Raw genomic sequence first — 21,182 nt, 5'->3', positions numbered from 1 at the left:
ATATATATATATATATATATATATATATATATATATATATATATTTAAATTAAAATGCAATCTGGCAAGTAGAAATGAATGAATCAACAATTTGAAGAGTTTATCTGAGAAGTATTTCATACAATTTTGATATATTTATTCTAAAACATTAAAAGGATATTGGATAATTTGTGAAAGGCACAATTATATACAGTTATAATATATTTTCAATGTCTTGTACCTCTGACAGTTTTAAACATGGTGTCATGACGTAGATGGCAATATGCATGGAAATTCTATGAAGATGAGGTTGTAGACTCCATGTACTGTGATTTTGGGGAGGGGTCTGGCATTCTAAAATATTTTTATATTTGTAGCATAATGTGCGCGCATGTACACTTTTAGGGTGAAATCTTTTTTTTTTAAATGAGCCCTATAGCAGGCATTCCAGCATCTACTGTCAAACCTCTATTTGTCAAGGTGCTCCATTACAGCACAAATATTTACCTGTCAAACTGGGAGACGCTTGACTCAGGGCCACACATCTTTGAGAGCAGAAGAATTCCGTGACACCCTGTATGTTTGTTCCCTCCATCATTTGTTCAATATTTTTGATATCTTGGCAGTAGGGACAGTGAAGCCGCTTGCCACTCTTCTGCAACACGGTGAGAAAGACAACAGCTTTAACTCCACTAAATTATTTTGTTTTTAAATCTTATATTTTTGGACCTTTACGACTTGTATTGATTGCAAAATTCAGAGCAAAATGTATTGATTGTCTCCCAATCTAAATTGGATTGGGAGACAAGTCAAAATTGAACCCGCATATCCCACATGACCAACTCAACTATTTTCCAAATGAAAGAATTAGGCCATTCATGACTAACACAGCTTGAGCGGAAAAAAGACAGTTCTGTCGTTTAATGTTGGGGTACCTGTTTGTAATTGCTGATGCATTCTGTGCAGCAGAACTTTTTAATACTATCCTCTATCTGAACCAGGTGATAGTTTCCAGAGGCTGTGCAGTTGCCACAGTTCTCGCAGTAGCTCATGTAGAGGTTTCGGGAGGATCTGAAGCGTGCAAAGCATTCATCGCTGCACAGCTTGTGCACGGCACCAAGATGAGTCACTTCATGCTGAATCTGTAATACAAAAAAAACATTTAATGGCTTAAACACAGCTTTCCAAGTTGCACTGATGTTCTATAACCTTGCAGTGGACTAAAAGAACATTTTAACAAGGTGAATATGATTTCACCAAGTACAGCATGTTCCCAGATCAATATCCTTCCAATTTAGGCTTACAACCAGAGTGCTTCTAAATCATTGTTATTCACCTACCATTTCACTCTAATTTTATAAACCAGTTATGGTTTTAAACTATGTTTTCGGACAGAAAGGTTGTCTTGGCAAAAATTACAGCAAAAGCACACAATAACCATTGAGTTCAGACCGAAAGTCAAGTTGAACACTAAGGACAATTATAAAAGGTTTCATTTACCTTCTAAGGTTTATTCACACTGGTGAGTTTATTTTTCAAATGAACAAACTATGTACATTTATGATTGTTAAGGTGGTAAATATAAAATGGTAAAACAAGACTCTTGACCTCTCAAAAGTTTAGCAAATTGTGCAAGTAGCTCATAATGCAAGATAACAGAACACAAGCCTTTCAAGATAATTGCACCCTCAAGCTGGATAATGCCATGGTGAGGGCTTTAATTTTTTTTGGGAATGTTTGTGAATGTAACATCTTGTACTGGGAAACTATTTGTGAAACTGAATGCAAATTTAGGTTTACAACCTACATTGCACCATATTGTACTTGCAAACTATCTACTTCATAATGTGCATCAATCGAAACAATTCAGCCAAGGGAGTAAAAAAAAAATGTATTCGCAATTTTTAATGAGCCTTACCTCTTTGACCAACTTACACACACTGCAGTGTGTATATAGATCCGCAGGTGTATCTTCATACCGGTCTTTATAAATACTTAGACAAGCTTGGCTGCAAAATTCCTTTAGTGTGTTCATAGCGCCCACTGGGATGGTTATCAAGTCCTTTAGATTGACAATGACCCTTAAGTAGTTAAATACAAGAAAGCAGTTTAATACAGATATCAATTTCACATACCATTTGTATAATTTGATTATTATATATTTAAAATCATTATCAGCAGAGAGGAAAAAATGTCTTACAAGGATAGGTCAACTCAAATAAAAGTCTTATATGTCATTCCAAATACCTTAACACAATAGTTATTTTCTAGAACCTCTTTTCCATACAACAAAATGAGCTCAGAAAAAGACAGCTTAACAGCCCTAAGATCCCAATTTATTTTTGTTATGGCAAAGAGCAAAGGGTTTCTTCCTTTGAGTTCAATGTACGAAAGCCACACAGGTTTTCAGGTAAACTATTCGATTAACACACTTTTTCAGTTATCTGTGAACTGACAGAAGGTGGAAAATATAATACACAACCTAAAGTACTCACTTAAGGCAGAGGTGGCAGGTTTTCTTAGGAGCGATAATGGGGGTAAACTGAACCGAGGGTAAACTGAAACTAGTTAGACAAACAGTCGAGCAAAACAACTGGTTGGATCCTTTTCGCTGGAACGCCGTTTGACCCTTCTGGAGGACTTTGGAACAGCCTGAGCAGCAGATCCTCACAGTGGGTGGAGGAGCGTGGACCTGGGGCGGCTGGGGCTGCAGGTGGGCTTGCTGCATCATCGGCGGTTGCATTCGGGCGTGGGTCTGCATTTGAGGATGCATCTGGGTCTTGGGCTGCAGTCGAAGCTGAAGTTGAGTTTGGGATTGGGCTGGCAGAAGTATAGTGGTCCCTCTGAGTGAAGCAGTGTTCTGGGACATTACTGAGAATGATGGCTGGGAGGGTGCCACAGATGCTGCATGAAAACAAAAACTAAAATTAGCTAAACGACGTTGACCATTCTTGTTCTTATTGCATTAAAAGGCCATATTCTACAGTGTTTACACTTGTAAAGTTATTTGCTTACAATGCTAGTCAAAGCTTCTTACACCAAAAACAGGTTGTGTGTCCAGAAGAGGTTTTAGATAGCCATTTTTGGATTTGTACTCTTAGGATGTCTATGTAAATGATCTCTTATGACTGCCAACCTTATCAAAGATATTAATGACCTGAATTTTAAACATTAAATTCCTAAGGACCATATCATTATTAGACTAATTTCACAATCATTTCTAGTCTCCCAAGGATGTTGTAATACCATTTTCTATTTCTGTTAACTAATTTCTGTGAATCAGTTCAAACAGTCAATACTAATCAATCCAAAACTTATTTTTATGCATTGTAACATTTTAGGAAAAAAAAATAAAAATAAATTATAATTATAATAAATTATATATTTAAAAAAAAAAAATGTTTTTATAATATATATGTGCCTAATGAAGTGGCTGCTGAATGTGTGGTTTCAGGTGAAGGATTGTTTTATTCCTTTTTTCATCATTTTAGTTAGGGTTGTTTCAGTGTTAAATGTTTTATATATATATATATGTGTGTGTGTAAATTACCATTTAAAAGTTTTGGGGTCATTTAGATTTTTCAGTGTCTTTGAAAGACCTCATATTCATCAAGGATGGATTTTTGGATGGAAAATACAGTAAAATTGTGAAATATTAAAATGTAAATAGTTTTCTATTTGAAAATGTAATTGATTTCCTGTGATGTCAAAGCTGAATTTTCAGCATCATTACAGAAATTATAATTATTATACAAAAGAGCAAATGACTTAGAGTCAGACCCGACCAGAAGACTCCGTGAACTAATCTTTTTTTCTTCCGTTTCCTGTAACGTTACAGAACCTATGGGGTGTTGCACATGTGCACTCAACACAGTTCCCGAGTCATATTGAAGATTCGTTCAAAATGAACCATTAGACAACAAAACAAAATAATTTACTTGAGGGTTTTACAAAATGCCCTGCTTAATTTTGTAAAATGTTATAAAGGAGTGCATTAAAATATTGTTTGAAATTAATTGTTTTTAAACAAATTACGTTGTTTGAACTATCACTGGTCTTCTACCATAACCGTGTTATTAATCTTTAATTGAAGCATAATATTAGTAATTTAAATATTCATATGCCCATTTACAGATATTGACTCATGAGTTGTGCGTTACATTTTCGCCAGCAAATTGATTGAATATAATTTGCGAAATAGAACCCGCCAAAATGCCAAGTGATTTGACATCGTACCCTCCACACAGTCCAGTTGAGATTTACCCGCATTTGGGAAACACTGTCATTATGAAATTGCTTAATTAATTTGGAATATACGATAGCTAACGTTAGATTCTGTGGAAATAACACAAACAACATTACATTAAAGTCTGGCTAATTAAGTCCCAGGCTTTACATATCGCCATTTATTACTTAAAGTAACGCTAATGTTCTGACAACATAAATTTAATTGGCATATCTACCTTATGGCATATCTACCTTATTTTTAATGGATAATATATTAATATAATATTCCATACATTATCAGAGACAGAATTGGCAGACAGAATTATTATATTTTCTAGACATTAGAACGGTTAATTGCATTACGCCTGGAACCCATTCTTCCTACTATAATTTCAGATGACCAAACAGGATTTATCTGAGGTCGTTATTCCCACCTTTCAAACACTAAGTTGGACGTTTGATGGAGTATTTCTGTGTCAAAAATACTCCTTCTGGTTTCTCACAAGTTTCGGTGAGTTTTTTTCGAGTATGGGTCCGCTTGACATCGACAGAGCGGAGGGTCCTTGTATGGGCCGTACGGGCTCTTCTCCCGGAAGGGTGCGCAAGAGAGGAAATGCACGCCCATAAACACTGCTCTCAGGTGCAGATCCACTCGTCCGTGCAACACTTCTGTCGCGCCACGCTTCACTTTATTCCTATGGATGATGTCAAGAAGCTTTAATGCGCCCGCACAGCATTTCAGGAAGGCAGCGCTGCATTTGAACCGATTTGAACGCAGTAATGACGAGAAGCATCACAACATCACGCTTCAGTCGTGTCGCAAAAGTGGATCTCTACGGTCACTGCTGTTACAGGACTTCACGAAATCAACAGTTACCAAAGAAGTGTGTTTTTGATAGAGCGTTCCCAGCGATAAAGGTTCACGGTCGTGCTTTGGAAACAGGCGGTGAGTAAAACTGCTTCTAATGTCTATGTTGTTGGCTATCGTCGCGTACGTAAACATCAGTAAACAACACGATCGTGTATAGGTAATTTATCAATGGGGCATGTGATGTATGGTGTGTGTTTAAATACATTTGTTTAGCTAACTAATATGTCAGTTTGTTTATTGTAAAACCACCCAAACATAAAACTGGGCAAGGGGACATTCTCACAAAGCATGCTTCTTCATTCAAATGCACTAACGTTACTCCGTTGTTTTTTTATACACTATCTGACATGCAAAACCGTTTTGCTTGCTAATGCTAAGGTTTAGTCACATACAATAGTCCATAAACCAAATCATGTCCTCATAAACCACGAGTAAACAAACGCAAATGTTGACAAGCCACTAACAGTACATACCACAGAGACGAATGTCCTGCTGTTGCTGTTTCTCCTGTCAATTTATTTCATCCTCCGGATCTGATTCTGGATCATATCTGTATTAGTTGAATCTGATTGATAGCCATGGTTTATTAGAGTAACGTTTTCTTTTCCACACTTGAGGATGACAGCTTTCAGCAATCTCTCGTGCAGTAGCTGTGCGCTCGTCATTGTTTAGCTCCGCCCACACGATCCAGCCGCTCGTTTTTTTCCGGAAAGACTCGGTACAGCCTATCTTTCTTTTGTAAATATAATAAAACTAAAGACTTTTCGGAGATATGAAGGATGCAATACTACTGTATAGGTACTCAAGATTGACGTGAGATTGACTGAAACTGAGTTTCACCCCCCCCCCCCCCAAATTGTGTAGAAGAGTTAACTATTGTAGTTAACTAAAGTCAACAAATACAACCTTATTGTAAAGTGTTACTATCTTTTGCAATACTATAATTGTATTTACTTTCACTTTTGATCAAATCAGTTCATCCCTGCTGAATCAAAGTATTCATTTATTTTAATTAATTTTACTTAAAGTAAATATTATTGATTATGACTTTTACGGTGTAAAAAGTTGTTTTTTATTAAACAATCTGCTTTAAACTGCTGTTGGGTGAAGTTATGATTTCCCAAATAGAGAAAAAAAGCAACTTTAAAGCATATAAATAAATGTTAAGATCTACTGTATATCAACCTTTATATTAGTGTGTTCACACTTGGCAGGTTTGGATTAAAACAAACTCTGGTGCGATTACTCTGTTTTGTGCGGTTCATTTGAATAAGTGTGAACACTGTCATCTGAACCCTGGTGCAGCCCAACCAAGAGGACTGGGACCATTGAAAAGATGAGTCTCAGTCCGCTTCTAAATGACCGTTGTCTCTGTGATACTGTAATTCTTGTTTCTTTTCACAATTTTTTTCCTGGAGAACTTTGAGAATAGCCCAACAAAATGAATAGTGAAGGGCAGAAATAGTTGAATAAAGGTGTTATTTTTGTTTGTTTTTGCGCACAAAAGGTTGTTGTCACTTCCAAACATTAAGGTTAAAAACATGATGCCACATGGACTATTTCAATGAAGTCTTTACTACCTTCCTGGGCCTATGGAGGGTCCAGGAAGGGGTCCAAAAAAATCTTCATTTGTTCTGAAGATGAACAAAGGTCTTACGGGTTTGGAATGACATGCGTAATTAATGATGAAATTTAATTTTCGGGTGAACTAACCCCTTTAAAGCCGATGACATCCAGGGACGTCATGCAAGGACAGAGAGATCTTTGTGCTCTCACCTGTAACTGCATCACTGCTGCTTCCACTGACAGAGAAAACAGAGCTAATCCTCAGTTCATCAGATGCAGAGGAGGCCTGAAATGAGTCAAAAGTCATTTAGTACATATGATGCGTTTTTACAACAGAACGAATAGCGCTGCTGCAAAACAAGACCAAATCTTACCTCTGTCTCATTATTTTCAGAACCGTCGAGCTCCTGTTTAATACGGCTCAGGTCAGACTGAGGCATTAATGCTTTATCATAGTCTTCATCAATAGGCTCATCCTTAATTCGTATTACGGGTGAGTAATTGGTTTCTCTATTGGTGCATTCCGAAGGAGTCTCTGGCTGTAACTGGGAACGAAAGGCACAATTATCAAACAGCAAAGGCCCATTTAACACTGAAACAACACTAACTAAAATGATGAAAAAAGGAATAAAACAATCCTTCACCTGAAACCACACATTCAGCAGCCACTTCATTAGGCACATATACATATACATACATATCTACTAGGGGTGTGACGAGATCCCGAGAGAATAAAGCCCTATTGAGACGGTAATTGATTTTCAAGCTGACGTCTGTAAAAATACATTTGAATGCCACTTCAGTGACAATACTCTTGCATCCGTATAGCGATTTATTCACAGCGGAAGAGCGAGTTGTGATCCTGCACACCTGGGAACGCTGCTCACATGCTCAGTCGAATGACTGTTTGTCTGCAGTGAAAATGTCATATGCTGGGAATAATAAGAATAAAATCAGACTTAATTTTATAATAGTTAATTATTAATTATTTAAATCTGTTTAAAAAAAGGAAGATGTTATTTTAAAAAATGTGGAAATGAGTGGAAATAAGTTAATACAATGCTGCAAATTTAACCTATATATATATCTAGATTACTGACAAATAACATCTCATTTCAGATGTTTACGTGTTTTTCTTCTCTTTCTCTTTTGAGTGGTGATGAAAGATTATTATTGTAAATACTTTCCAGCATTTCAGTAATAAAAGTGTAGGCTAGATCTAAATGACAGGGAAACACAACAATATGGTGTTCCGATTTCTCAAGATTTCTTGTTGAGCTGAAAAGGTGTCTAGATCAATGTCTAGTGTGAGGTTGAAATTAGGATAACTCACTGCATTCCAATTCGCCTACTTATACTACGACCTTAAACTATGTACTATTTTGGTGAAGAATGAGTGTGTAGCAGAAGAGTACCTTATGCAAGCTTTGGGCCATACTTATTCGTTGTCTATAACAGACTCTGTTGCTTAGTTGCATGCATACCATTCCCATCCGTTTAAACTGTCCTGTCAAACGTCACAGTTAAAGGGGGGGTGAAATGCTGTTTCATGCATACTGATCTTTTTACACTGTTTAAGACTTGGAATCCCATACTAAACATAGACAAAGTTTCAAAAGTTAAGGTGGACGTTTGATGGGAGTATTTCTTTGTCAAAAATACTACTTCCGGTTAGTCATAAGTTTCGGCAAGTTTTTTGAGATCATGCGTCCCCTTTGACGTTAATGGGGGCGGAATTTCCTTGTATGGGCCTTACGGACAATTCTACCGGAAGCGCGTGAGAGAGAGAGAGGGAGAGAGCGAAAGTAACAGGCTACGCCCATCAAAGCGCTGGCTCGTAGGCTGCTGCACAGGTGATGTGCACATAACAATGTCACCAAAAAAGTGCGTTTTTGGTTGCCAGACCAAGACAGTCCTGCACAGATTCCCCAAAAACCCCGCGTTAAGGCAACAGTGGATGTAATTTGCTTTTCCGGATCAGCAACTGAGTTGCGCGAATGTTTATGTCTGTTCGCTGCATTTTGGTGCCGACTGTTTCATAAACAAGGCCCAGCTCGACACAGGATTTTCCGATCGCCTAATGCTGAAGGATGGAGCAGTCCCAACGATTAAGGTCCCAACGTTAGTACCGCAGGCTGTGAGTAAGACTGCTTCAAATGTCTGTGTTTTTGCTCATCAAGTAGCCCAAACATGATCACGTATAGTTAGTTGATCAATGGAGCATGCGATGTGTAGTGCGTGTACATTTGTTTAGCTGGCCACTATATGTGTAACTTTATGTTTGTGTATTGTAAAAGCACTCCAAACAACAATACACAAAGAGGGGGGAAATATGTTGAACTAAATAAGCGCGCTTCTTCATTTAAATGCGCTACTATTCCGTGTCTTTCTATGTAAACACTTAGCCTGCCGTGCAAAACCAGTCCGCTTACTGTCTACACAAACCACGCGTAAACACACAAACACACGTGCACAACTGCACTTCCCACATGTACACCTTCAAAGACAAAAATACGACGATATAATTCAAGTATAAATATGTAAATAACACAAGCCGCTAAGCATATTATATAGTTAGTGTATAACTCGTACCACATAGAGACGTCCTGCTCTAGTCGTTTTTGCTGCTGCTCCTGTTCAACTGCAGCCTCTGGGTCTGATTCCGGATCATAGATGTATGGCTGTATCTGATTAAAAGCCATATTTTTATTTTGAATAAAGTTTTTTTCCCGCTGTTAGGGATGACACAGCTTTACGACGCACTCGACTCAACACAATAGCAGCAGCGAGCACACGTCATTATTTAGCTCCGCTCACACGATACGCCCCCACCCGCTCGGCTTTTTTCAGAAAGACTCGGAACAGCGCATCTTTCTTATATAATTATAAAAAAAATAAAGACTTTTCGGAGATATGCAGGATGCAATGCTACTCTATAGGTACTCAAGATTGACATGACACTGACTGAAACTGAGTGTTTCACCCCCCCTTTAAAATCCTCCACATTTAATTTCCTACTACATCTGAGAGAAATGCAATAGCACATTGATCTGCCATTCGTGGGTCTTTAATGCAGAGACTCTCCTCGTGTTTTGGCAGTTTAAATACATTGATGCATTTATTAAATATACGTTAATGGCCAACTAAAGTTGAGTCCTTTGATTATGGTTGCACTTATTGTTTGCATTTGAACTATGATCAATTTGAGGAAAGGAGTTAGGAGGTCAAAAGTTGTAGAAGCTCATAAATCATGTGCAGTTCTAAGGTCTAAAGAGAAAATACAGTCAGCTGAGTTTGTGAAAAACCTTTTACAGTGCTTGAGTATTGTTCTCTTTTACTGCATATGATGGCAAATTCATACTCAGAAAGTAGAACTAAAATGATTATGGCTGTGCAATACATCAAAATTATCGAAATATCGCAAATGTACATATCACAATATGCATATCGCAACGACACGCAATAGCCGAATGATTTTAATAGGTTACTTCAACACTGCGAAAAGTGTACGTTTTAGGTCAAAACATAGCAGAGAATAGACTGGGCACACGACAGTTACTCATGTGACTTGCTTGATGTTAAAAAGAGTTACTAAAACAACTCCTTGCAGTCTTGCGCTGTCTGACACACACACACAACGAAACGTGCGCACAAGCCGCCTCTCTGAAAGCGTGTGATCTCTTCAGTTCTGTTTTGTCTTGTTACACATTCAGAACTGTCAACACACTGTCAAAATGGCTGTCTTGATGAGTATTTATGTAAACCCAGTCAGTTATGCTTTAAGTGAACCATATCAGTTGGGGAAAGAAACCGAATGTGTGTCAGTAGGATCTGTGCATTAGCTCTTAAAGTGACAGGCGGCTAAAACTGTAAACCGGCTAATACAGTAAACCTGCCACTGTTAGTCAAACAACAGAACAAGAGAAGAATTACTTGGTGCTCTTGGCTGAATAACCTTTGTAGCTTTTTAAAATAACAAAAATAACCGTCCACCCCTAGTTCAGGAGTCTTTGTTTACCTGGATGTTCTGTAATCTCGTCTCGTGAGATAAGTGTCTCATCACACCCCAATACTTACTTGTCAATCAAATATCCAATCACCTTCAGCACCTTCCTGAATCATGCTGTAAAGAATTTAGGATGTTTTAAGAGCAAGAGTGTCCTATAAAGTATTATGTATCTAACAAAGTGGCCACAGACTGCATGTTTCTATTAACGCCCAATATCTGTCACTGTTTTCCACCCAAACTTACAATGGCATCACTTCGCGATGACTCAATCCTAAGCTCAGACTGTACGTCTTGGATATCTGACACAGGAGGACAAAAGTAGCACTTGAACATATATGCAGTTCCATAATTTTCTTAACAAGGCATCTTGCTCATCATAAAACCAGTGTACTTACACCAAAGTAAAGTATTCTGGAAAAAGCAGCAGAATTACTGTAAGCATCTTGTACCAAGCATCATTTAATTTTGTTTTACCTATAATAGTGTCTGATGAGGGGGTGACAGGGGTGTCTTCAGAAACCTTCGCTCTGTCCACATCCATCTCTGTGGTTCCATTAGTAGAGGAGCTAATCTCTTCTGCAGTAATACAAATATATTAATATAGTAAAAACAATGCATCTCATTCCCTGATAATTGCACATATTACTTTGTATTTGTACGCAGAGGAGGACTTTTTGCCAAAAAAAGTGAAAGTAAACATTCATGAACAATAAAGTTATTGTCTCCCAAAACATAGAATAGTCGAGACGTTTTTTGTTTGAATCTCAATGCGTGATAGTTCTACGTCACTAGAAATTATATTTGCATAATGCCCACCTATTTTGTACATTGCCTGTCCGCAAACAGCTCCCGCCCTCAAACACGTCATTTTACTCACGACTGCTTCTAAAATCTCAAGAGTTCAAAGTGGGAATTGCAAAATGCTTGCTTTCGAAAGATGGGTCAGCAGACTCAGTAACCAGTTTGCTCCTCAACAAACTGTAAGTATGAATAATTATTGAAGTATACATTTTCAACACTGTACATTTTTTTGTTGGTTTAACTTAAAAAAGTAAGTGACCTGGTTGTCTTAAAATTTTATTGTTTATTTTATTATTAAGGGTTAAAGTTTATTGAAATTAAAAATTTGAGTTCATACAATGAAGGAAATGTGTTTAATAAATAGAAACTCAAAATATTATTGTATCTGAACCACATAAAAAATGTGATAAATCATAAAAATAGCACTATTTGCTTACAAAATCTTTTAATAATATTTTAATAAAGGTTGTTCAATGTTCATTGTATTAACTAAAAAAATTATTTAAATGAATTAAAAATTAAGGCAACCAGGTAACTTTTTTTCTAAATCATTTTTACAGTGTACCTGTTGTTCAAAATACATAGTTTAGTGCTTTATGTTGTGCAAGTTTCCAGTTAACCAGCTAACTCACCTTATTACGGTCTTACTGAAATACTGCGAATCAGCGGTGGCCCACTATTACCTAAAACTGTGTCTATTAATGCAAATTGTCGCTCATTTCTTTGAGTAAAGATTGAGCCAGATTTGTTTTACAAACATTTGTTACATCAGTCATTCACTTAGAGCTCAGCTAACGTATGCACCGTTACTAATAATGATACAGCTCCCGCACATGCAATGCAATAAATTAGAAATATACACACAGGTTTGTTGATGGACATACTCTTGTTAATGCTGATGGTGAGGAATTACAGTTAAAACAGCTCATGATGTACCTCAAACTGAATCACTGAAAAACGTCCTGCTCAAGTCGTCTTTGCGATGGAAGTTCAGGTTGAATAACTAGTTCTTCCAAATGTTTCGGACTTGCGCTCGGACGGATATGGAAAAGTCGACAACATTGCTACTGTCTAAACAGTGTGTACAAATGCTGAGCTTTAGGAAGCCTCCAGGCGGAGCTGAAGTTCAGTTATGGTAACGGGTGTTTGTTTCCGACGTGCTATGTAAGCAGTAGACCAACCAAAACAGACTGAGCCATCTGACATTAGGGCAGAGTAACTCATGGAAAGGATAGATTTAGAGAGACTGATTCTTTCACGGAGTCGTTTGAACATTGTGGTGATGTGCAATTTATATTATGAGAAAATGTAAGTGTTTTTTGACCTTTGATGCATGTAAACCTGTTGTGGGAGACAAAATTAGGAGCCTTTAAAAAGAGGCACATTAACCTCACTCAAGTGTTCATGAATTTGGAAGTATTCTTAATGAGCGACCGCATGCTCAAGTTTAGTCATTTGCATAAAACATGCCGACAACCTTTCCTCCCATGCAGCAAGATCCTCCTTTTCTTACTCTTGCGCTGTATGTGATAAAAAAATAAAAAATGCACAAAATAAATTTTGCTTTAAACTTTTCACACTCGCCTGCATCAGGACCACTAGTTGGCAGTCCATCTTGACTTTCATTTTTATCATCGCTGTTCACATCCATCTGAGAGAAAGCCTTCTGAGCAAAGCTACTGTCTATTTCCCAATCATCTTCATCTGTTCCAAAGACTGGAAGTCCATCAAGCTCATCATCCACTGGCAGACCACTGCTGCTCTCACCCTGATCAGCGGAAGTTTTAACCTCGAGCTCTAAAGGGCATAGAAAAGATTTACAAGATATAATATATCAGCATGATATCACTGCAACAATTGCAACCAATGAAGCTAAAAGCAGGGGGAACTGTGGTGAAATTGAGGCGCTGCGTTTCATACCTGATGACTGGTCCATCTGGCCCAGATCCGCTGGCAGAGTGCTGACTTTCTAGAATTCAAAAGACAGAAAGAGTGAAACATTTAGTTTTGGTTGGTTTACATATTAGATAAAGTAAAAAAAAAAAAAAAAAAAGGAGACAGAAACGGGCAGTTGAACTCCATCAGCACTTTTTGTCCACAAAAGCATTAAATATTGATATATTGTCCATTGTTTACGTCAGCTTTTGCCTAATCGACCTGGTCCCTATCATCGTTCCTCAAGAAATGATGCTATCTGAGCACCGTTTGTGTTGTAAAACTGTATACGCGTGAGCTGTTTACCTTCCGCATAGGGGCGGTTTTATGATTATGTACATCTGTTTGGATCATTCAGAAGCCAGAGCTTGTCTGACAGATTCATCTTTCACTGACTGTCATGTCACTGTTATTCTTCCACATTCCACATCAACACCGTGCCGTTATGTCACCCAAAACGTTTTCTTATCTCATGAGGACGGATTGGAGAAGAAGTGAGGAGAATGACTCAGAATCAGCGATGCTCCTTCTGTGTGGGTGGATCTCATTAGCGTAATGTCAGGGTATTTAGAGACAATCGATTGTTTTTGGAGACTAAATGCTGTCTTTTGCCTGATTGATTGGCAATCATTGCAATGATAGTTTATGTATAGCCTCCAAATGATTGCTTTTGGAGGCCGGTAGCTGTTTGAATCGGCCATCAATATAGCGATTGTTTATGTGTATAGCCTAGTGATGTAGCAGCGGTTTATATGCATGGACACAACATACTTTTTGTGTATGGAGAAAAACACTTTTTTTTTAAAGGGGGGGTGAAATGCTGTTTCATGCATACTGAGCTTTTTACACTGTTAAAGACTTGGATTCCCATCCTAAACATAGACAAAGTTTCAAAAACTAATGTTGGACGTTTGATGGAGTATTTCTTTGTTAAAAATACTCCTTCAGGTTTCTCACAAGTTTCGGAGAGTTTTTTTCGAGTATGGGTCTACTTGACGTTAACAGAGCGGAAGGTCCTTGTACGGGCCCTTCTCCCGGTAGGGTGCACGCGCGCGTCACTAGAGCGAGAGGAAATGCACGGCCGCAAACACTCTCTCAGCTGCAGATCCAGTCGTCCATGAACACTAATGTCGGTTATAGTCCGCGCCGCTCTCCACTTCATTCCTCCACTTTGACATTAAGCGACTTCAACGCTTCAGCACAGCATTCCGGGAAGGCAGTGCTGCATTTGAACCGATTTGAACGCAGAAATGCTTCAGTCGCATCGCAAAGTGGATCTCCACACTCCAAGAAGTGTGTTTTTGACGGAGCAGTCCCAGCGATAAAGGTTCGGTCCTGCTTTGAAAGCAGCCGGTGAGTTAAACTGCTTCAAATGTCTGTGCTGTTGGCTCGTCGCGTGAGTAAACATCAGTAAACGACACGATCGCGTGCTTCGTCATTCAAATGCGCTAACGGACTCCATTGTTGTTCTCTGTATAACGTTACACTAGTCTGACGTGCAAAACCGTTTTGCTTGCTACTGCTAAGGTTTAGTCACATACAATAGTCCAAAAACCGAATCATGTCCTCATAAACTGAGAGTAAAGACAAATGTTGACAGGCCACTAAATACAGTACATACCACAGAGACGGACGTCCTGCTGTTGCTGTTTCTATTTCAGCCTCCGAATGATTCTGGATCATATCTATTAGCTGAGATCGATAGCAAGGGTTTCTCCACGCTTGAGGACGTCACCGCTTTGCGATCGTCATTCTTTAGCTCCGCCCACACGATACGCCTCCAGGCGCTCTGTTTTTTCCGGAAAGACTCGGTACAGCCCATATTTCTTTTACAAATATAATAAAACTAAAGACTTTTCGGAGATATGAAGGATGCAATACTACTCTATAGGTACTCAAGATTGACATGAGATTGACTGAAACTGAGTGTTTCACCCCCCCTTTAAAGTAAACATTTGTATATAGCTTTTGTGTGGATTTACGTGCAAAGTTTAAATCAAAACACCAACTTTTAACATTATGAAATTCGAAATATTTTTCATTTTTTAAAGAATGGTTTAGTATTTGTGGCACATGTAAAAGTAACTGCAACACCTGTCTCTAGCCCTCGGATCATTTTGTTACCAAGAGGCACTTTGAAGCTTCATGTGGCTGTTTTTAAAAAAAGTAATTACTAGACTAGTCAAAACAACAACAAAACCTGTAGGAACCTCATTTTGTGTTATATCATCCTCAAACTAGAAACATAACTTCTTAAATCCTGTGGCTTTGGGCCAATGGTGTTTCAAGTAAATACAAGTAGCAATAGATTCTATTTACAAGAAGTGCAAGTGGCAATATATTATATTTACACTGAGTGCTACACTAAGTTCAAGTAACAATAGATTATATTTACAATAACTGCAAGTGGCAATAGATTATATTTACACTCAATGCAAGCAGCAACAGATTCTATTTACAATAAGTGCAAGGGGCAATAGATTATATTTACAATAAGTGCTACACTAAGTTCAAGTAGCAATAGATTCTATTTACACTAAATGCAAGCAGCAACAGATTCTATTTGGACTGAGTTCAAGTAGCAACTGAATGTACTTAGTAGCATTTCTTAGCAATCTGCTATTTACATTAATTAGATGATATTTTCACTTCTAAATAGTGGCAAGACCATTTGCACCTCAGTGTACATTAATCAGTATGCAATAATAACTAGGGTTGGCTTATCGAACTTGATACTTTTAAGGGGACCGACCAAATTACGTTAGTACTACCGAGTACCGATTCACATAAAATCGATCGGTGCCAAATTTCAGTATCTGAGAACTCTTCTGGTGATATAGACTAATAAGACTATTTCAATATGTGTCCAGCATGTCCTTGTGTGAATTAATGGTGCAGATGTGCATTTAATTTACCACGCACACGTGGCAGTCGCATGTTTCCATCTCAACATGAATGCATGAACGTCACCTCCAGACTCACTTCATGAGCATTTTACCCTTTTATTTGAGAAAAACTACCGTCATATCATAAACACACAGAGACTCAAAGTGAGGACATTCATTACGTCTGTGATGTCTTTAAGGCAACCCGTCAAAATAAAAGTTGTTTAACTTGACAAATATATTACTGTTGGACCGTAGAATTTAGATACATCTCCATGTAATAATAATACTAACACTAATGGAATAAAGAATCAAAACAATTTTAAAGGGTTACTTCAGTGATTAGCATATGGCTTTGTATCAGTAGAAACCCTGGAGTATATTCAAATTATTGTGCTTTCCCCCCTCATATCTCCCTGAGACAAGAGATTTATGCATTTTATTTCTAGAAAAATTCCTCCTATGATGCAAATTGATGATTTTTGCATCATAGGAGGAATGGTTGCCCAAAGGCTAAAGACTACAGCCAGCAGAGGGAGCCATTTCCGCATGTTTTGAACTCGCGCATGGGGGATGGGAGATAACACTCAGCTTGCAGGGAGAGCTCAGCTGGCAGGCACTCATTTAAACGGAGCTATGGTGTGCAATGTAAGTCTTTTAACTTCTCAAATTAATTTCTATGAAAGTTAAGCTTGTAAAGGCATGAATTGAAACGCGCCAGACTGAACTCGCGTTGTGAATGTATGCCGCGAGTGTAGTCGCGATTACCTCAGCTCTCATCACTCCTGCAGTTAGTGCTCAGTGCTGTGATACTCGCGCTGTGACTCACTCCTTATATTGAACAGACACGTTCAGTTTTTAATTGTAGTGTCTTCTCTAACTCAGTCACTGTAATCAAGTTGGTGGTGATGGGGAATGGCACAGGGCAGCGAAGCATTCTGGGAATTGTAGTCTTTCATCCCCATGAGACAAAAATACATTTTCTGTCTTTTCTCAGTCTAGAAGGCACCAAATTCAAAAATAATTTCACATTTCTACTACATTGATGACCCAGTTCAAATACAGATTCATCTTCCCAGCGCTGAAGTACCCCTTTAAATTACAATACTGTTGTTTTAATTTTTCCTTGACACACTGAATGCAGCAACAACTTTTAATAAATTGACCAAAACTGCCTGCCAACTGACAGACGAACTGACAATGGCTTTCTTATTTAGGTTTAAATAAAAGGTAATGTGGTAAACATTCGTAAAACGTTTTCTCATTACATTTTAAAGCCAATAATCGAAATACAGAACATCACACAAATATATAAAATATATAAAAACATTTTGATAAATAAATAAACCTAAAAAAAATACCTGCCTAGAGAGGAAAAGAACACTTTCCGAGTGCGTTTCCATGCACGTTTTTAAGCCGATTGTGCCTAAAGGGGGTCGCACACCGGACGCAAAGCTCAGCACCGCGTCTCAGGTTTCTCACACCGGACGCGCATATTATATACGTGAGCTTAATTTTGAAACAACTTCTCTGACAGAAGAGCTGCACGATGGGTGTATCTTATAGCACAGGGTGAAATCAGTATGTACATTGACGATTTGAGGGAAATATACATTTTATATAAATCCTTGAAATGGCGCTCAGTGGCGCAGCAGGATATAAAATAACTTCGTGAATCGCCGCAGACAGGCAGCGAATGCCGTCGCCGGTGTGTGTACACTCATTGAAAACATGTTTGAATTTTAAAGACACATCACAGTGCAGAGCTAGCGTCCTCCGGTGTCCGGTGCGAAGCTCAGCGCCCTTAAAGGATTCACACACCGGACGCGAAGCTCAGCGCCGTGCCATGTCTTTGAAATATTTAACACCCCCATATTGCCAAAATGGTATGATCCTCGTTTCATAACATCCGCGAAGATTCGACTGTGAGATCGGTGGTCGAATCCGGCTACACATTCCGATGCATCAAATCTTCGACTATTCGGGAGCTGCAACGTGGACCTGCACAGCTCAATCATCCGAAGTTCTGCAGGTATTGTGAAGAAGCAAGCAAGGACAAGAGCAAAACTTGTATATCCATGATCTGCCATTTTATGTTCCAGGCTGTGCACGGGATTTGAGAACTTCTCATACCCTTTCCACAGACCAGAAGTGTCAACAGGCATGGTTGATGTTTATCTATAACAGGATACCACACTAATTTAATTCAAAGTTGTTAGTTTGCTCTGTGGTGTTAATTGTTAATGAAAAATGTTTGTTGACAAGTGACAACCTTTTTTTCCATGACTTTGACAAGACGAGAGGAATCAAACGTCCTTAAACGATGATTTATAAACTGTGACTATATAAACATGCAATATTGTTGACGAGACTAAAATGAAAAACGTGACCAAAATTGACTCTTTGTTTTTGTCGAGGGAAAAAAAAGAGGAGCGCACATGCTTGCAGTTGCCAGATTTACAACAATCAGGGCTTTTCTGTTAAAAGAACACGTATACTAGCTGGTGTTTTACTTACAATTTGCAATCTGAAAAGCATGTGCAGACCTCTCTCTCTCTATGACGTTCTGAAAACCCCAATAAGTAAGCTGAATTTCAGCAATCTCCATTTCAGATTTTCTGCTTAAAGTGTCATTCAGGTGGTCTGTATTCCATAACAACTCACGAGCCGCTTGTGCTGTTTGAGATTGTTTGCTGAAAAACTGCACTTGTGTGAGCTACTGAAATAAGCCTTGCAGATCTCAACATTATTATTCATGACCCTTCTAAATAAGGTAATAACAGCCCATTTTATTCTAGGGACAAATCCTATGGTTGTAAATGGACACGTAAAACCGTATCTGGAGTATGTTTGCCCCAAGCGGCAACCTCCCGCAGTTTATTTTGAAGCCAATGCAGAAGTGACTTAAACTGCAATTCCTCGACTGATCACTAGGGACAGGCTCCAGAAGGGCGCAGAATCTCATTGAGCCCCATGTTACAATGCCCAACTTTACAGCAGAAAAAAAACATGTTTAGAGCCTAGAACAAATTGTGGTTTTGGTCTATAATGCTAATTTTGCATTTCATGACAACTGTGAGGGGGTGATTTTTTTTTTATAACTCATTAGTTTACATTAAAGCCTTAAAGTTCTGCATAATTAAGGGCGTGGCCACTTTGATTGACAGGTGGATAGCCATTTGTCTGCTGTCTGTTAGTCATTGCGTCACCTCACCTCAGCTCCGCCCACATCCCGCCTCTTTGCACATTTTCTGTTATCCGGGCGTAATGCACAATGATGCGCTGCCAAAATGGCAATGGCCAGCTCGTCTCTACTTTACGCTTCAAAACTGCACTTCAGATTCCTATGGATGATGTTACAGACACTAAGTCTATTTTTTTTGCAGTCTATGGTTTGCCCTTGCCTGAGCCACATGCCTTCTATGTGGATATCAGAGATAAATGGTAAATATTTTATCAACTCGCTCTATATGGCACCTTTAAAAATAACCCCAATGGGAAAAATTAATGGCAGAAAAACTTCCGGAAAACAAGGCTGCTGCAAAAGAGAGTAGACACGTTTCTTTTTCGCTTTCAATAACCCATTACACTCAGATATAAGAAAATTCAGTCAAAAAAATCTGTCGCTACTGCTATTTCATTAATAAATGTAAAACTTTTATCTATACGTTGAGCACATTAACACTGCATTGTAGGAAGGAACATTTTGACACTGATATCAATATAATTCCAAAACAGTTTAGCAGTTAAATTGTGAGTAATTGGAATTTTACTTGTGCATACGGTAGCGAATCCTAGAGACCAAAGTTTTGGAGGCAAAATTCTTTAGTGAGGGGCAGAGGCTAACATAGAGGCTAACGCCAATTACGTATTTCCGGTTTCCTGGCGCGTGACGTCATGAATACTGAGGGCGCAGGTCTGCAGCAAGAACACATACACACCTGAAAATGAACTATAATGAACCTCATCGTGTGTATATTCACATTAGCTTTACTAGCATTACAATGGAAACTGACCCACACAGACACACGACTCCCAGCATGCATCTGAATTGAGAGATGCTGCTGCAGACCCCCTGCATGCATCGCATTTTCCGCCATGTTAACAATGAAACCCAATATGTTTAATTACAGCGATCTAATGCGCTCACGAGCGCTTATTAATGGTTTCCTATCAAATCAGTGCATAAAACTATCCATCATCAGCATCGTGCTAACAGACCTGCGTTTTGCATTCGCATGCGTGCTAGCAGGATACATATGAGAGGGAACAGATGGAATTATGCTTTAAATCAAAAAAGAGGAGTGTGTTTAATGATGTACTTACGAAGAGATAAAGATCAGCTGTCAAACGGGGCCTTTCATACGTTCTCCTGATGTTTTAAACGTCTTCGTTTTAGTAATGTACGTACAAAGCCTTTCGCCAAAGCAACAACGCGATTCGAGCTCCTCCTGCTTCCCAACCAGCTCAATAAGTTCTGCTGCACCCAGGCGTCCGGGAGGGGAAATGCAGGGACAGTAGCACAACGCGAAAAAATGATTCATGTGCAATAATAAATAAATGTAATAATATATTTTTAAGTATTAAATATATTACTATAAAGGAAAGATGTGTTTTATTTTGTTATATAGCTGCCGTGAATTAATATTTGATAATTTATATTTAAATATGTTAATAATTAAAGGAATAAACAAGTGTTTATATCAGTTATAGAATAAACCGTTTTTTTTTGTTGGTTTTTTTTAATGGAAACTTGTTTTCGCGACTGAATAACAAAAATAAAAATTAAAGTAATTGCGATTTTTTATCTCACGATTTTGACGTATTTCCATTTAAAATTGTGATATATTGGCCTACACAGATTTGTGGGGGGAAATCAGGATTGTGAGATTAAAAAAAGAAAAGAATA

The 21,182-nt window shown here is 38.3% G+C and overlaps 1 protein-coding gene across 1 annotated transcript in view; it reads right to left on the bottom strand.

Moving 5' to 3' along the window:
- si:ch211-266o15.1 (zinc finger MYM-type protein 4) overlaps positions 1–20,757 on the bottom strand; it is a 45,690-nt gene extending 24,933 nt beyond the window's left edge. Inside the window, exons 1-11 of the mRNA XM_067455819.1 lie at positions 20,600–20,757; positions 13,374–13,422; positions 13,038–13,250; positions 11,127–11,228; positions 10,896–10,951; positions 7,018–7,188; positions 6,854–6,929; positions 2,475–2,883; positions 1,898–2,060; positions 915–1,121; positions 487–634 (exon numbers count right to left, since the gene is read on the bottom strand). Of these exons, the coding sequence (XP_067311920.1) occupies positions 487–634; positions 915–1,121; positions 1,898–2,060; positions 2,475–2,883; positions 6,854–6,929; positions 7,018–7,188; positions 10,896–10,951; positions 11,127–11,228; positions 13,038–13,250; positions 13,374–13,389 (1,561 nt within the window). The 5' untranslated portion in view covers positions 13,390–13,422; positions 20,600–20,757. The remainder of the gene's footprint in view (positions 1–486; positions 635–914; positions 1,122–1,897; positions 2,061–2,474; positions 2,884–6,853; positions 6,930–7,017; positions 7,189–10,895; positions 10,952–11,126; positions 11,229–13,037; positions 13,251–13,373; positions 13,423–20,599) is intronic.
- Between the last annotated feature and the right edge of the window lie 425 nt (positions 20,758–21,182).

This window comes from Pseudorasbora parva, chromosome 10, assembly GCF_024679245.1.
Source record: "Pseudorasbora parva isolate DD20220531a chromosome 10, ASM2467924v1, whole genome shotgun sequence".
NCBI lineage: Eukaryota > Metazoa > Chordata > Actinopteri > Cypriniformes > Gobionidae > Pseudorasbora > Pseudorasbora parva.
The sequence above is the reverse complement of the archived record's forward strand: the minus strand, read 5'-3'. Positions and strand labels throughout refer to the sequence as shown.